The sequence below is a fragment of the Numida meleagris genome, chromosome 19 (genome assembly GCF_002078875.1).
Source record: "Numida meleagris isolate 19003 breed g44 Domestic line chromosome 19, NumMel1.0, whole genome shotgun sequence".
Lineage (NCBI taxonomy): Eukaryota > Metazoa > Chordata > Aves > Galliformes > Numididae > Numida > Numida meleagris.
In genome coordinates this window covers 3,034,467-3,048,554 of record NC_034427.1, presented here as the reverse complement: position 1 = coordinate 3,048,554, position 14,088 = coordinate 3,034,467, and the positions used below count along the sequence as shown (strand labels likewise).

Here is a 14,088-nt window from a genome sequence, read left to right as displayed (position 1 = left end):
CTGACTTGGATGGCAAGCACAGCCACGCGGCTGTGAATGAATGAACGCGGCAGCCTGCTGGTAGGTGCGTGAAAATATTTCCTACTGACATCTCATCCTACGTTCAAGTTTGGCACCCATCACCTGCACACAGAATACCCTCATGTGCCTGCCTATAGAAAGCAACAGAAAAATGTGTTTAACGTTAGCAATGTCAGCATTAGCAGTGCAGCACTTGAACACCAAGGAGACTTGACGGTAACATCTGTTAGATGGAAAACACTGTAAGAAAATGTTCAGTTCAAACTTGCACTTCTAAGACTATAATTTTTAAAAGCACTCAGCACACGCACAGTGGCTTTCTGAGAGGGCTGTCTCAAAAGATGTGGCTAGATTGAAATGTTGGGTGCATTCTCTCTGCTGCTGTCTAGCTACTTCTGAATCGTGCTTGTGAAATAAAGCCAGCTGCCCATCAGTGTGACAAGAAGCTATCTTGTGTTTTCCCGTGCCACCCCCCCGCTGTTTCTAATAGTACTGCTTGCAATGCATTGTCCCCTGCACATGCAAAGTAAAGGCACAAGCACCAGAGTCTCTTAGTAAAACATGAATCTCAGATCACAGATTTATTTTATGGATTTGCAACACAGCCCATATTACAAACATTGTCTGGGAACATTTACAAGAATAAATAAGATGGACTCGCAGTTGTAAAAAAAAGATTACACTTCACTGTAATGTACAGTCAAAAAATATATCTGATATTCATTGACTTGACATTATTTACCTTCCTTCTTTTAAGCTAGAAAGAAAAGACACTGAATGCACAGTGTTGAGATTTTTGTATTTATATTTTTTTCCTTTTTTTTTTTTTCATACGTGCTTTATCTATCAAACATCCAAACTGTACAAGTGAGTTTCACCAGTAATCCATAAAGGCCAAAGGGGGGGGGAGATGGGGGCAGAATCGCAACAGCAGAGACGCGCTGACGCAGCGGGCGCCGGGGAGCTGGGCAGGGTCCTGCTCACCCCGATACGGCCGCGGCATCGCTGACCGCAGCAGGAACAGCGCCGGCAACAAGTGATGCTAGAGCATTTCCATTTCAACGGGATTGGCGCAGGGGGAAGGAGGTGAAGGAGATGAAATCAACACGGGAGTGAAGTTTGTCAATGCGCTCAGTCAGTACGGGTTGCACGGGGCATGGGTACAGCTGCAGCTTTTGCACTGAAGTGCAGCGTGAGTGCTGGAGACTTACAAAGGGCTACAGAGGTGGGGAGGGTCGTGCCAGTCCTGCTCCATGTACACGGAAGTCCTGCACGTGAAGCGTTCGAGCTAGTTCAGCAATGCCAACAGCCATAAGATGCCCTGGGGAGGCTTCCCAAATAGCTGAACTCATGGAAGCTCATGAAGTGCTGGCCACGCTCCCAAACCCACCCCTGCAAATGCATTCCTACATAGCTGCACACAAGTAAGAGTTCCTGGAGGTGCCCCGAGAACCATGATGTGCTCACAGAAGGAAATACAATTCCACAGAGCCACCTGCTTAAGCAGCTCACCAAGTCCCCCAGACAATTGTGTTCCAGGGTTCAGATCTCCCTTAAAAAATCTTCACTGGAACACGATCACTCGCAACAAGCGCTTCCTCTGCAGTGACCCCTATTCCGATGGAAACCTGTACAGAACAGACCAGGACTGGTCCCACAGGTGACATCTATGGCGTACATCACATCGCAACAATAAGCAAACCCTGCTCATGCTGAACTGATTTGCAAGAAAAACAAGAAAAAACATTTATTCCTTTTTTTTTTCCCCTCCACAAAGAAACACTACGGGAACACCAGCATCTATCATTCTGTCTGCTGCATAATTTTGTTTCTTAAGGCGTAGGTTGAAACCAGAGAATAAGGGTGAAAAATCTGCAAGATGCACTGGGAAAAGGATGGAAAGATTTCGTCCCATTTTTACAAATGAAAGAAGCTGCCAGGTTTTCACAACTGTGCTACCCCGAAATGAAACTGCAGATATTCTGAGTGCAGTGTACTGTTTATAAGGGAGGCTTTTAAAACCTTTTAACACAGAACATAAAGATGACAGACTCAAGGCCACTGGAAGGCAGTGAGTTTTTTGTCTTTCCGTCAAACTCAGAACCACCAGCATTTGGCCTTGGTGCATGAAAACACATGAATTTACTCGATTGCTACACTCAACTGTACATGCTTCGGGTATGTAGATGAGGAGGAAGAGGACTGATACTTTTCCAGGTCAATAAACAGATACTATGTGATAGATTTTCCTAGCATCCCTTGCCAAAACTGCAGAAAGCGGGCTTTGCTTCTATGCTGCTGGATGGCCCTCAATGGAGGAAGAGCTACAGGGAACTGGGGAACAGGGAAAGGAAGGGCACTTGCATTTAAATTGTATATCATGTATGTATGGCTATAGAAGACTGCAATCTAAATAAGTATGAACGTAGGAGGGTTAACAGAATCCTCATTACTCTCTTCTGTATACCAAACCTTAATTAGCTGGCTCCCTCAGTTTCTGCTCCTGGAAAGGTCTGTGCAGGGAAGATGCAGTATGCTGTTCTACCATTTCCTGGTCTCCAAGGAGGAATGCTGAGCCTCACACCCGCAGGCAGTGTCCATCCTGAAGCACTTTCGTCACAAGGTCCCATCTATGTTTCTAACAAACTGGAGCGGGCTGGAGTTTGTTCACTTATGGAAGAACCCCACATGAGAATACAGCAGAATCAAACCAAGTTCTTGAGATGCCCTTTGCAATGACTCAAAGTGAACTGCGCTACCAATGCAATACGGTTTGAATTTATTCTAGGACAATGATGTTCTCCAAGTGCACTGAACGGCGCATGCAGGAATACGCCAGGACTGTGCAGCGCTCCGTGCTGACCTGCAAAGAATTCTGCCAGTGTGACAGACAGAGGCACCTCAGATTTGAAGGCTCCTCTCAAGGAACTCTTTCATCTTTGTCCCTCGGGATTTATTCCCTCTGTTACCCTGCCTGCTCCTTCTCTAGAGAGCTCTGCAGAGTGGAATATGCTACTCCCTGTTTTTGATGATCTCGGCACAAACTCAGAAGAGTAGGAAGACATAAGAATATCCACGCAAGAACGAGAGACAGAACAAAGTGGAAGTGTCTCCCTTGTTTCAGGACACCATTTAATCTTCCTCCTCCTCCTCCACTGTTTGCTTTTCTCCCGAAGGAGATTCCTTATCCCTTCCTTCTCTTCCAGGCAGCAACTGGTTCAGCTGCCTTCAGAACTGCTGCTGCCCATGGGAGCCTTTCTCCTTCCTCGGACCGAGGGACACCAAGAGCAGTGCCCCACGGGGCCTGGCCTGAGATTCCCAGGGGAAATCCCACCAACTCCTCCTGGAGGAACCATGCAAAGTAAACGGAAATACAACTCTCCCATCTGCAGGCTTTAATCTACTGCTGTGGGGTCTTGCATGGCCATTGGACATTTTCACAGGGAGTTGACAGATCCAGAACAAAAGGTAGGAAACTAATGACAAAACAAATACGTGCTTCTCTAGGCAAAAGCTATGCTTTGGGATTCCCTCCTCTGCCCTACAGAGTACATGGACCAGACCAATCAGGGCTCACAGACATTGCCCATGATATGTTTACTTTATGGGAGTTCCCTGGGCATTCTTAAAATGTGGGCACCACATGGACAGGGGCTGATCAGGAGAGATGGGGTACAGAATTACAGTTTGATTGGGGGCAAAATGCAACAAAAGCGTTTCTGTGCATGGAAAAATCTTTCACTGCTAGTTACCTGGTGTCTGTGGACAAACACAGGCAACCCTAGCTGACTTAAATGGCTGAAATGCAAATAAACTAACAGGGATCAACCAGTGCATTAATTAAAATAGTTGAAGCTAACTAAGCATGGCAGCATTCTGTGCAACTTTGCTAATGAATTTCAATCATGAACTGAAATGCCTCCTACCGACCACAGCCCAGAGACTTCCCTGATCAGAGAACACCAGTTACTTCAATCTGCACACCTAAAGAAAACCACCAGTTCCCATCTGCTTGTTCGCCACCTGTGGTCCCTGCCTTCACACTGACTTTGTACTCCCATCCCAGTCTGTTTCCTTCATGTTAATAAACAAGTACCTCAGGTCCATCTACAGGAGGTCAACTACCATTTTCTTTCCAAGCCACTCTTTGGGGGGAGAAAAATAACAAAAGATGGCAGTTGGATGCAGTTTTTGCAGAGATAACAAACAAAAAAAGATTGTCAAGACCCACTGTAGCTTGTAGGGATTTTGGTCTCTCTATCTCTTTCCTGCAGACAGCTCAGGTTCCTCCTTCTCCAGCAGCCAGCCTAGATACCTCCAGAATTCTTTGCTTCAGCTACATCCCGTAATAATTTAAGATGTTATTTGCCTGCTGTATGACATATTTCCCATACCCTTACCCTTCTTTACTTATTTCTCGTTCTCTGAAGTTCAGATTTCACTTTAGACCAACACTATGCTATCAACAAACAATTCTCACCCTGTCCTGAAGGATGTCAGAATGGGAATAAATATTTTCATGATGACTATTCAAATACTGTCAACATCGTATTTACACAGCCTAAAACTCAGTCACTGAGGATTTCCCCTTTCCTGCCTTACATTATTGCTCCCCAGCCGCAGCAGGCAATGCTTAGGTTGGAAAGCTTGTCCCGGATTGTCAATCTTTTCAAGAGTGAGAAAGCCTCCTTCATTATCTCAAAATTTCTCTCCTTCTCAGTGAAAACAGACCCAACATCCACAGTCTTGCTTCAAACACATTACCTGTGTTGCTACAGGCTCTTCTCTATAGTTTAAACAACCTCAAGGTAAGAAGATTATTTACAGTGAGCTTCTTTTCTCTTTCCCTTTATCATTAGTTCATAGTCAACATAGATGCATTGTGCAGCAAAGAACAGTGCAAAGATCCCTGAGCCAATACAGACCGGAGCTGGGCTCCCCAAAAGCACTGTAACTGTGTGGTGATGGAACAGTCTGGGCCATGAGCAGCATCACCTGCAGTGTTTGCTGAGCGTCCTTCCACACCGACTGTAGGCTGGGCATCACCAGAAGGCTCAAACACAGACCTGAGCTGGCACACAATCAGTTGTGGCTAACAGTTGGGCTGTGCGAACCAACATGATTTGCACTGAACTTGTTCCTTGCAAATACAAGGGAAAATGTAGCTTGAAGAACTTTCATTGAAATTTATGCTATCACATTGCATTTGCAGAGGGCTACAAGCACGTGGTGCATTACTGCGGGCCAGCTGATGCTTGCACCTGACCTTGTGCTAGCATTTCTCATACCATGAAAATACATTTGAACCTACCTCTAGACCTTAAACAACTTCACTGCAAGAGCTGTTCTGCTCGGCTCATCCAACACCTGCTTCTCTCCATGCACACATCCCTCCTATAGGCTGACTGCTGGCTTTGGAATCCATTTTCCCTCACGCTACTGCTCAGCCTGGAACTATCTTCTACCCTTCATTTCTTGGTTATATTGCCTTTTCCTCTACCTCTCTATTCCTTCTATCCTGGCTATTAACTTCAGTGCCTGAACTAGTCCTTCAGTAACTCCTGAAAGGGACCTACGGGTATGCCAGTTTCCATGTAAAATTAACAGAATGCTAAATACTAATTAGTATTTCCATAGCATCCATAGGGAGTCATTCTCTCTGGCTTTCCGGAGTTAGTGAAGTCGTGAACATTTTGCTGGTAGCTTCTTCTTACCTTGGCAATTGCAAAATCCCATCCTGGGATCAGGATTTCCTCTTTCCTCCTCTTTGCAAATGGCCCCCAAGCAAGCCACCTGTAATTCAAACAGTAATATTATCCCTTCCTTCTCATTTTTATGTCATAATTTTGCTTTGCCTCTTATTCTAGAGCAGAATTGTTCGTGCAGCTTAGCAGCAACAGAAAAAAAAATAAAACAACTAATTTATTTTGTGAAACAGCAGACATTCACCTGCAGCCCCAGTGTGATCTAATGGTGATCTTGTGATTTCTTGCAGAAAGAAGGGGACCAACCTGACGCACAGCAGAGGCACCTGTGAGGGGTTCTCACTGATGCTTTGTGGCACACTGCCTAAGACCTTCAAGGTATTCACTTGGAAGAAGCCAAGAATCCAAAGCTTCTTGGAAAGAACATGAGCTCGGTGGTTCGGCATCCTATGCAAGCCCCTTGTCTGCTCAGCAGGAACAAGGATTATTGCTGTTCCATTGGCAAACAGTGAGCATTGTTTCTTAGACTGCTGCAGGTTCTGACAGAGAGGATAACTTTTTTGTTAGGTACTGCTATATCTGAGTCAATAACTGCTTCAATCAGATTCAATTGTCAAGGCAAAGATATAATAACCAAGAAAAGAATGACCATGAAGCAGAGGTACCTTCTGAATTTATATATGGAATTGGTAATTTTTTAAAAACTTCTGGCGTTCTCCATGCAAGGCATTGACATGACTGAGCTCCCAGCACAGTTTCTGAGTCTTTACCAGAGGGTGAAATGCTATGAAATGGTAAGAAAGTGGAATTTCCTTAAACTCTTACCTTACTTGTCTAGCTTTAAGCAAGTCTATGTTTGAAGAAGCCTACATCACCTAGAATCTAATTTACACGCTGAACAACCTTGTATCCCTGCACTCTCAAGATAAATAAATGCCTAAATTGAAATACTGAATATTGTAAATCCTTGTTCATTTAAAAAAAATCTCAAAGATTATCCTGTAGACCTTAGTGATTAACTACTTAAACAAACACTTTCAGAAAAGCAATTTCTTAGCCTCTATGAAGTCAGAGCGAGATCCAGAACCATGGCAAAACACACCTGATGTTTGCTGCAAAGAAGAAGAGTTGCACAGGCATTTCAACAGAACAAAACAAAAGCTGTTTTGCTTAAGATGGAAAATCACTGTGCTGGTCGAAGACTTTTCTTAGCAGATGCCAGAACAGGTTTGTGTGTATGTACATCACCCCTCCTGCAGCTCGGATGGGTTACCATTTTAAATTTGCAGGGGCTGGAAATCTGAATAAATCACTCACCTATGTCTGACTGTACAGCAGTTTGGGAACAGCGAGGAAAACCTGATCAAACTCAATTTTAAGACTACCTTCTGATTCTAAGCTCTTGAGCAGGAACCCTCTTTGCTATTCATTTGCACAGTGCCTAGCCTAGTTCAGCAGGGACCTGTCAGGACTAGGGGTCCTAAGTTCTACAGCAATACAAATAATAAATAAAAAAATAATAATACATAGTATATGATCAATAATACCTACTTTATACCCTGTTTTTCAAAGACACACTGCACCCCAGCAAATACTTGAAAAATATGGTAACGACGTTACCAAAGTTGCAAGACAAATGCAATTCGTTTGATGCAAATATTTCACTTTAGGGTTTAAGTGGCTGGGAAACTCATTAATATTGCTTCACCAGCACTGAAACAAACACGGACCAGAGAGATGTAACCAGTTCATGCACAGCCTTGGGAGAAACTGGGAGGAAACGTGTAGAAGCCAAGATGTGAATCCATGAACAACTAACTCCTCATCTCCACCATCTTCATGCTAAAAGGAACCAGATGCGGAACGATATTTCCAGTGTTTTTTGGTGTTGGCCTTTTCATTTGGAAGATAAAACAAAAAACAGATAAGAGAGGCAAACTGTAATGAAACATTTCATAAATTCCCTATGGCTATCTCATTTTTTCCCAAATGACTGCTGCATGAAATTCAAAAATTAAAGACTGGGATTTGAGAACAAAATAATAACTTAAAAAGGAGACATTTAGAAGAAAATTTCCTAAAGGTTTCATTCTTTCTCTTCAGCAAGGACAGCAAAAATACAATCCTAAAGAGGAGAGAAGAAGTCAGAGGGGATTAGAAAGTCCAGTCCTTCAGCCTGTCTCCCATTTTGCTTATTTTTACAGTAGGTTATTTAAGAAGCGGTAGGTGCTCCAATAGAAAGCAGGCAGCAGCAAACACAGGCATCATCTCCTCCTTCCAGCTGGTCTGTGCAGTCTCAGTCTTTTTCTCCAGGAAGGAGAGGTTTTCCTTCCCACACTTGTCACTGCCTTCTAGTGTGGGAGAGGGGAGAAGCGTTTGCCAGGGGTCAGGGTCTGCCACGTCGGAGGCTCCCCTCCCTCTGCTGGGCTAAAAGGAGCTCAAGTATTCCAGTGCAACCTCATATACAAATTTATACTGTTCCTGAAAAAGACAGCAGAAGGCAGGGACATTAGGATACAGGTGAACTGTTGGAGACTCATTCTACAAGCTGCCAAAAATGCCTCCTCTCTCTTTCTTATGCCATTTGACAGGACCAGGCAAACATTAATTGTATTTCCACGTGATACTGAACAAGCATTACTAAGAATTACCATCATCAGTGGAAGAGAAAAATGCTCATAGACACTTTGCGCCCGCATCACACATGTTGCTTTTGAGGAAAGAATTCAGCACAATCTGTTGGGATGTTTGAATTCAGGACAGTTTAATCTCTCTCTTGCAGGGACCAAGGTCAGGGGTGCACTATTCTCCCTCCATGGTTTCAAGGCATGTCACAGCAACAAGCACCAGGCTGTATGCATACACAGGAGGACAAGTCCTACCCATTATGCATAGCTAAGGTGACAGTAGCCTGGGGTTTCACCTTCTGGGTGCAGGAGACGCTGCCCACCTTGCTGCCAGCGTGGCTGCTCCACATCTGGTCAAGGATAGAAGCAGTGGGACTGGCAGATTCATCACACATGCCAAAATGGGGCTGGTTTTAATCCTGGTGCATTTAATGGTACATTTGGTTTTGATTCGTGTTGGGCTAAACCATAAAATCTTGTACCTATCGTGAAGTCCCCATGCACATGCTGGATGGAGTAAAATGCAGGAAAAAATCTTACCAGCGACTCCACCATGTTGGACTTGTTATTCCGTAACGTTTTCACTATGTGGAACACGTCGATGATATTTTGCTGCTGAATCATTTCACACACACTGCAGATGGCACAGAAGGTGCCACTGCGTCCCCCACCATTCCTGGGTGCAGAAGAAAAGAGGCAAAAGATGAAGCCAGGAGAGGGACGAAAGCACGGCTTACACATCAGCACGTACATCAAGAGAGGTGTGCGTTCACCTGCCTACTTGAGGAAGCTCATGGGTTTGTGAAAGTGCAGCTCTGAAGGGCAGTGTGAGAGCTGGCAGTGTCATGGCACAAGGGAAGGGCTAAGTCCATGCCTGGAAGCAGTGGAGAGGAATCCCTGGGCACTGCCCTGCTTCTCCTCGCTCCTCTGGGGCTCACAGCAGAAAGCAGCAGAGCCTCCGGCTCCTCTTCACCACAATCAGTAAAATCTCTGGGTCAGGTTGTTATAACGCAGCACAACATTCAACTTGAAGTACATTACAAATGTAATTTAACTTCATTTTCCCCAGCTGAAGCCTGGCAAACCACCAGATTTCCAGATCCGTAATCAGTCTTCTGGACGTATTTCATGAGGTTACAGACAATTTCCAGCCCTACTTACAGGCAGTGGACCACAGTGCGGCCGTCTCTCCCATCGTACTGCTCCTGCCACTTCTCCAGCCTCCTGACCACCTTCAGCAGCGAGCGTTTGGACGGAGGGGTGTCCCGGTACGCCGGCCAGCCAATGTACTGCAGGTGCTGAACTATGCGATAGCCATCCTGGGGCTGAAACAAAGGGCATTTGCAGGGGCAGGAAGCAGAGATAGGGTGAAGTAGAGGGTACTGATCATACACACTTTCCTCTCTTAATTTGGTAAGAATGCTAGCATTCTCCACTCTGGAAACATGATACAGCAGGGATCAAGGACTTTTCCATATTTTGGATGATAACAGTGATCTCAGATACTACAGAGCCAGGCAGAAACCAGATGCTAAGGACCCCTTGTTTTGTTTCCGGTAGAGAAAAGAAGTCTCATTGAATTGTAAGAATGGATCAGCTATGTCTTTCCTGCTACCCTGTGCTGGAGGTTCGTTGTGCCATCACAACTAATGGCAAAGATGGTCCTCGAAAGAATCTCTGGGGACTACGGCAGAAAGGATCCTCGTAAGGATTTTGGAAGTTAGTGCTGCTGAAGGCAGACGAGTGTGAGAAATGGGAGTTCACAGCACCCACCCTGAGAGCTGTGCACTTACAAGGCAGCTTCAGCATGCAGTGCCACCAGCTGTGGGACTGCAAGGCTGTCCCTGGGTCAGCGGCAGTCAGCCTGGGCTGCGGGGTGGTGCAGAGGTAACTGATTCAGCTGCTCAAGTAGTTCGAGCTCACAGCTCAGTCCATAATGACATAATGGAATCGCTGCACAGGCTCTGACCACACAGTCAGCGACTGTATGGAAATGTAATTTCTGGAGCCTATTTCCACTCCTGATTGGGGAAAAAAAAAAAAAAAAAAAACGAAAAAAAAAGATACAATCAATCTGGGAAACAGCTAATGAGAGAAAAATCCTCTGCTGAAACTCCTGCTGCAGCCCTGAAGTTGTATTGCATGGGTCCAGAGTGCAGATAAACTTTGCTTCTATCATGTCAGCTATACAGGGGCTGAGGGATACAGACAAAAAGTTGCTTGCAGAAATGGCAGCTGCTTATTTATAGGAGAACAGTGGCAATTAGGAATCCCAGTCGAGCCAGTAAATACTGCATTTGTCTTCAGAGACACTGCAGAGTAGCTGACAGATAGGGAGCAGCTGATACCACTCCAGCTTATTTCCTATGATGCTGATAGTTTTATAGTGTCTACTAAGTGATTAATTGTCCTCAAATATACATAGAAAAATGCATTCCATCTGATTACAGATCTTCAGCTCATATCATCCACTTTCTACTTACGGCCAAAAGGCTTTTACCAATATAGACTAATGCAATTAAATGTTAATTAAAGGAAGTAGCTACTAAATTTCTGCAGTGGAATTTTGTTACTAGGTGAGCGATTCAGCATCTCCAAACCACAGACTTGGCTCCATCTCTTTCCCGTGCCAAAATGTATTTGTGAGAATAAATAAGGAATCTGGTATTTCACTGATCTTACCCTGGCCATGTTGCAGATCCGGAATATCCGGTTGATGATGTCTTCATCAATGTCTGCTGAAACAAACTCTACTTGAATCGGACCGTAGCAACAGGACGTCTTCTCTGGCCAGTACTGCATGCAGAGCTAGTGAGAACACCAGAAAGAAACAGAAAGCACCTTAATATTAATGAGGGAATGCACCACCAGTGAGCGTAACCAGTCCTCTGCTACAGAATGCACTTGCTCAGAAAAGACCTCCTTCCAGCTTCAGGAAACTTTGTGATATCAAGAGTCTGAAGACAAAAAGAAACATATTTCAGAAGCTTCACTTGACAAATAAAGCTCCTGCATGGGCACGGAGTTAGAAAAGAACATTAAAAGATTAGTGTCTGCAGGTAAATGCAACAGAATCACAGAAGTGTTAATGGGGAAATGGTACACACACCAACAAAATTAATCTTAATTCAAGCAAAGAGGAATTTTTTTTGTAAAAGGAACTTTTTATGCTGATACTACTGAATTCACAGCATACAAAACCCTGCTATTCACACAAATTACAATCTAAGTATTTCAAATCCGTCTGGAAATAGATCATGGCAAGAAAATATTTTGCATGAGATCTCATTAGGAGTTTCCGCTGAGATTGTATTTTTCTGGGTTTTTTTCCTCCTATTTTCAAGAGTAATTTTTGAGAAGTTCTGCAACCACCGGGTGCTCATTTGAACTTGATCTCGAGCTTTTCAAGTTCAATCATTGTCAGTAATAATGTCAAGTGTGTGCATGCCACTGCATTAATTCTGCATTCCTGTTTTTCCTTTGATCATATGGGGCTGAAATTGGGTGGGATATTCAAGTGATTTTATGCATCTTTGCCCTTGTTACTTTTTCAAGATTACGAAGCTCGCCAAGCCCACATAAGCAAGGCCTCCTTTGAAGGTTATCTGCACCCTTCACCCAGTCTTTGCAGCAGCCTCCAGACCTCCTCTCAAAGCCTTTGCCCAACAGGCAAGGAGCTGGGAGCTGAGCTTTAGGAACCAACCTCAAGGAGCATTGGAAAGAACAGAAAGATTCAACTTTACCTTAAGAATCACTTTTCATACAGCAGGTCTCTCTGAATGATCACCCAGATGCATGTTTATACGGTGCTTAAAATGTTCTGCTGTGTTCTCCAAAACATGGTTTGATTTGTGCTTTTCCCTGCTCACTTCCCATGTACTACATTTACCACATACTTGTTTTTAACCACAGCTTTTATACAAGCAGTTGCTGTATTTGTGTTTTACACCTGGAGATGAGTGAAACACCCCACTTAGGCACACAAATGTGGCACCTTCTGCACACAGCCATGCACTGGCAGTTGTGTTATGCTCACGGTATCGCACTTGGGATAGGCAACGACGAGCAGCTAGATAACAACACTGCTGCACCCCAACAGCACGAGCATAGCGCTGTGATACTGTTACGCTTCCTCTTCAGAAATCTCACTGTCACAACTGGTATCAAACTTCCACACCTTGCCTTGAGAGCTCCTCAGACACGAACTTTAAAGCTATCCTTAACTTCCAGTGGTGGCTGGGTGCGTTTGGCCCTGGCTGCAGACTGAAAGTAGGTGACACCACGCTGGAATAACTGTCAAAGTGACTTAATGCACTGCCAAACCTCCTCTTCTGCGCCTGCAAACTACCTGATAAAAACTGCAGCTTTCTAGGGGAGAAAAAAACCAGAAAGACAGTTGGCACAATAGCGGTCTGAGGCTGATAGGTTTGTGCTTTCTGAGAAGGAGGTGTGGGAAAGAATGCCTGGTTTCCAGAAAATGCTGTGCTTTTCTTTATAGCATCTGAAAAAAAAATGGAAAAACACAATCTGCTCCCAGACGTGGGACGGGGCCTCACAGAGGGCTGCATCTCAGCCATCACCAGGAGGGCCACTTCTCCACAGACAGGAATGAAATCCCCCAGCTGACACCTGAAGGGAGCTCCCCTCAATGCAACAAGCCAAGGAGACCGAGGATCCTGCTGCCTTCAAGGGCCGTGAGGTTTCAAAGGCAGCGAAGAGACAAATGAAAAATTAATCCATGAAGCACCAGCTACTTGAGTGTTCTTCTCTTGTGTAACAAGTGCTGCAACGGGTGAATTAGCAATGCCAGACGTACTCTCCACACAAATTGCATGATTGCACCTTTCTGAAAGCTGTTATCTTCTGCCACTTGTCAGCAAGGTGCCTGCAAACCGGTGCAGCAGCTCCTGCCCTGCTGCCTCGACTTCTGGAAAGAGCACCGTGGTCAGCAGCCAAGCAACCAGGGTACACATGGCACTTGAAAGAAAGAAATGAAAAACACACAGCACAAGGTGCTGCTCCAAAAGCAGGGCGAGCTGCACGTCTCACTACCACCGAATCTCATTGGAAAGCTCATTGAAAAGATCCTTACGATGTTTTCAGCGTATCTCCAGGTTTTATTCTTCTGGAAAGGCTGGGCGAGCAGGCAGGCATGAAGTACACACGCCTGGGAGGAAATGGAAATGGGTTTGGGAAGAAAACTTAGGTCCACAATGTCAGCACCCATAGATAGTTAATTGCTGTTAACTGCCGTAAGAATTAGTTGCCTTGGAAGGAGTCGAGCATTTAGACCCGGGCCTTGTTCTTTCTTAGAACCCCAAAACATTGCCCATCACATTCCAGTTCCCATTCTTTGGTTTCTTGATTGGTCACAAGCACGTGGCAGCAGAAACCCTCGGAAAATCCTCTGGATCTGAGAATAAAGCTACGTGGCTGAGATGATGAAAAATCCCTTACCTGTGCTGCATCCATCTCATTCAGCATCACTACGGAGGAGCAGTTATAATCAAACACCAGCCTCCAGAAGTCTGCTACGGTGTTGGGCAAAGGGTGCTGGGTTACAATAAAGGCAGCAGGTTGCTTGTGGCTCTAACAAAAGAATAAGATTAGTTAAAAAAAAAATTCAATCAACTTTTATTCAAACGAATATTACACCCGGGAGGCTATGGCTAGGCAATCTGAGCCATTTAACCAGATTATACAAATCACATATCCTTCTCCTTGTTATCACTGTG

At 44.7% G+C, this 14,088-nt stretch overlaps 1 protein-coding gene across 9 annotated transcripts in view; it reads right to left on the bottom strand.

Annotated features, from left to right (window-relative positions):
- The window catches only part of PTPRT (protein tyrosine phosphatase, receptor type T), a 333,510-nt gene continuing 319,998 nt past the window's right edge, over positions 577-14,088 (bottom strand). For all 9 annotated transcript variants that reach the window (XM_021416234.1, XM_021416235.1, XM_021416238.1 and 6 more), the window contains 5 exons: positions 13,811-13,942; positions 11,036-11,161; positions 9,515-9,678; positions 8,894-9,029; positions 577-8,207 (listed from right to left, as the gene is read on the bottom strand). In XM_021416234.1, the coding sequence (XP_021271909.1) occupies positions 8,154-8,207; positions 8,894-9,029; positions 9,515-9,678; positions 11,036-11,161; positions 13,811-13,942 (612 nt within the window). In that variant the 3' untranslated portion in view covers positions 577-8,153. The remainder of the gene's footprint in view (positions 8,208-8,893; positions 9,030-9,514; positions 9,679-11,035; positions 11,162-13,810; positions 13,943-14,088) is intronic.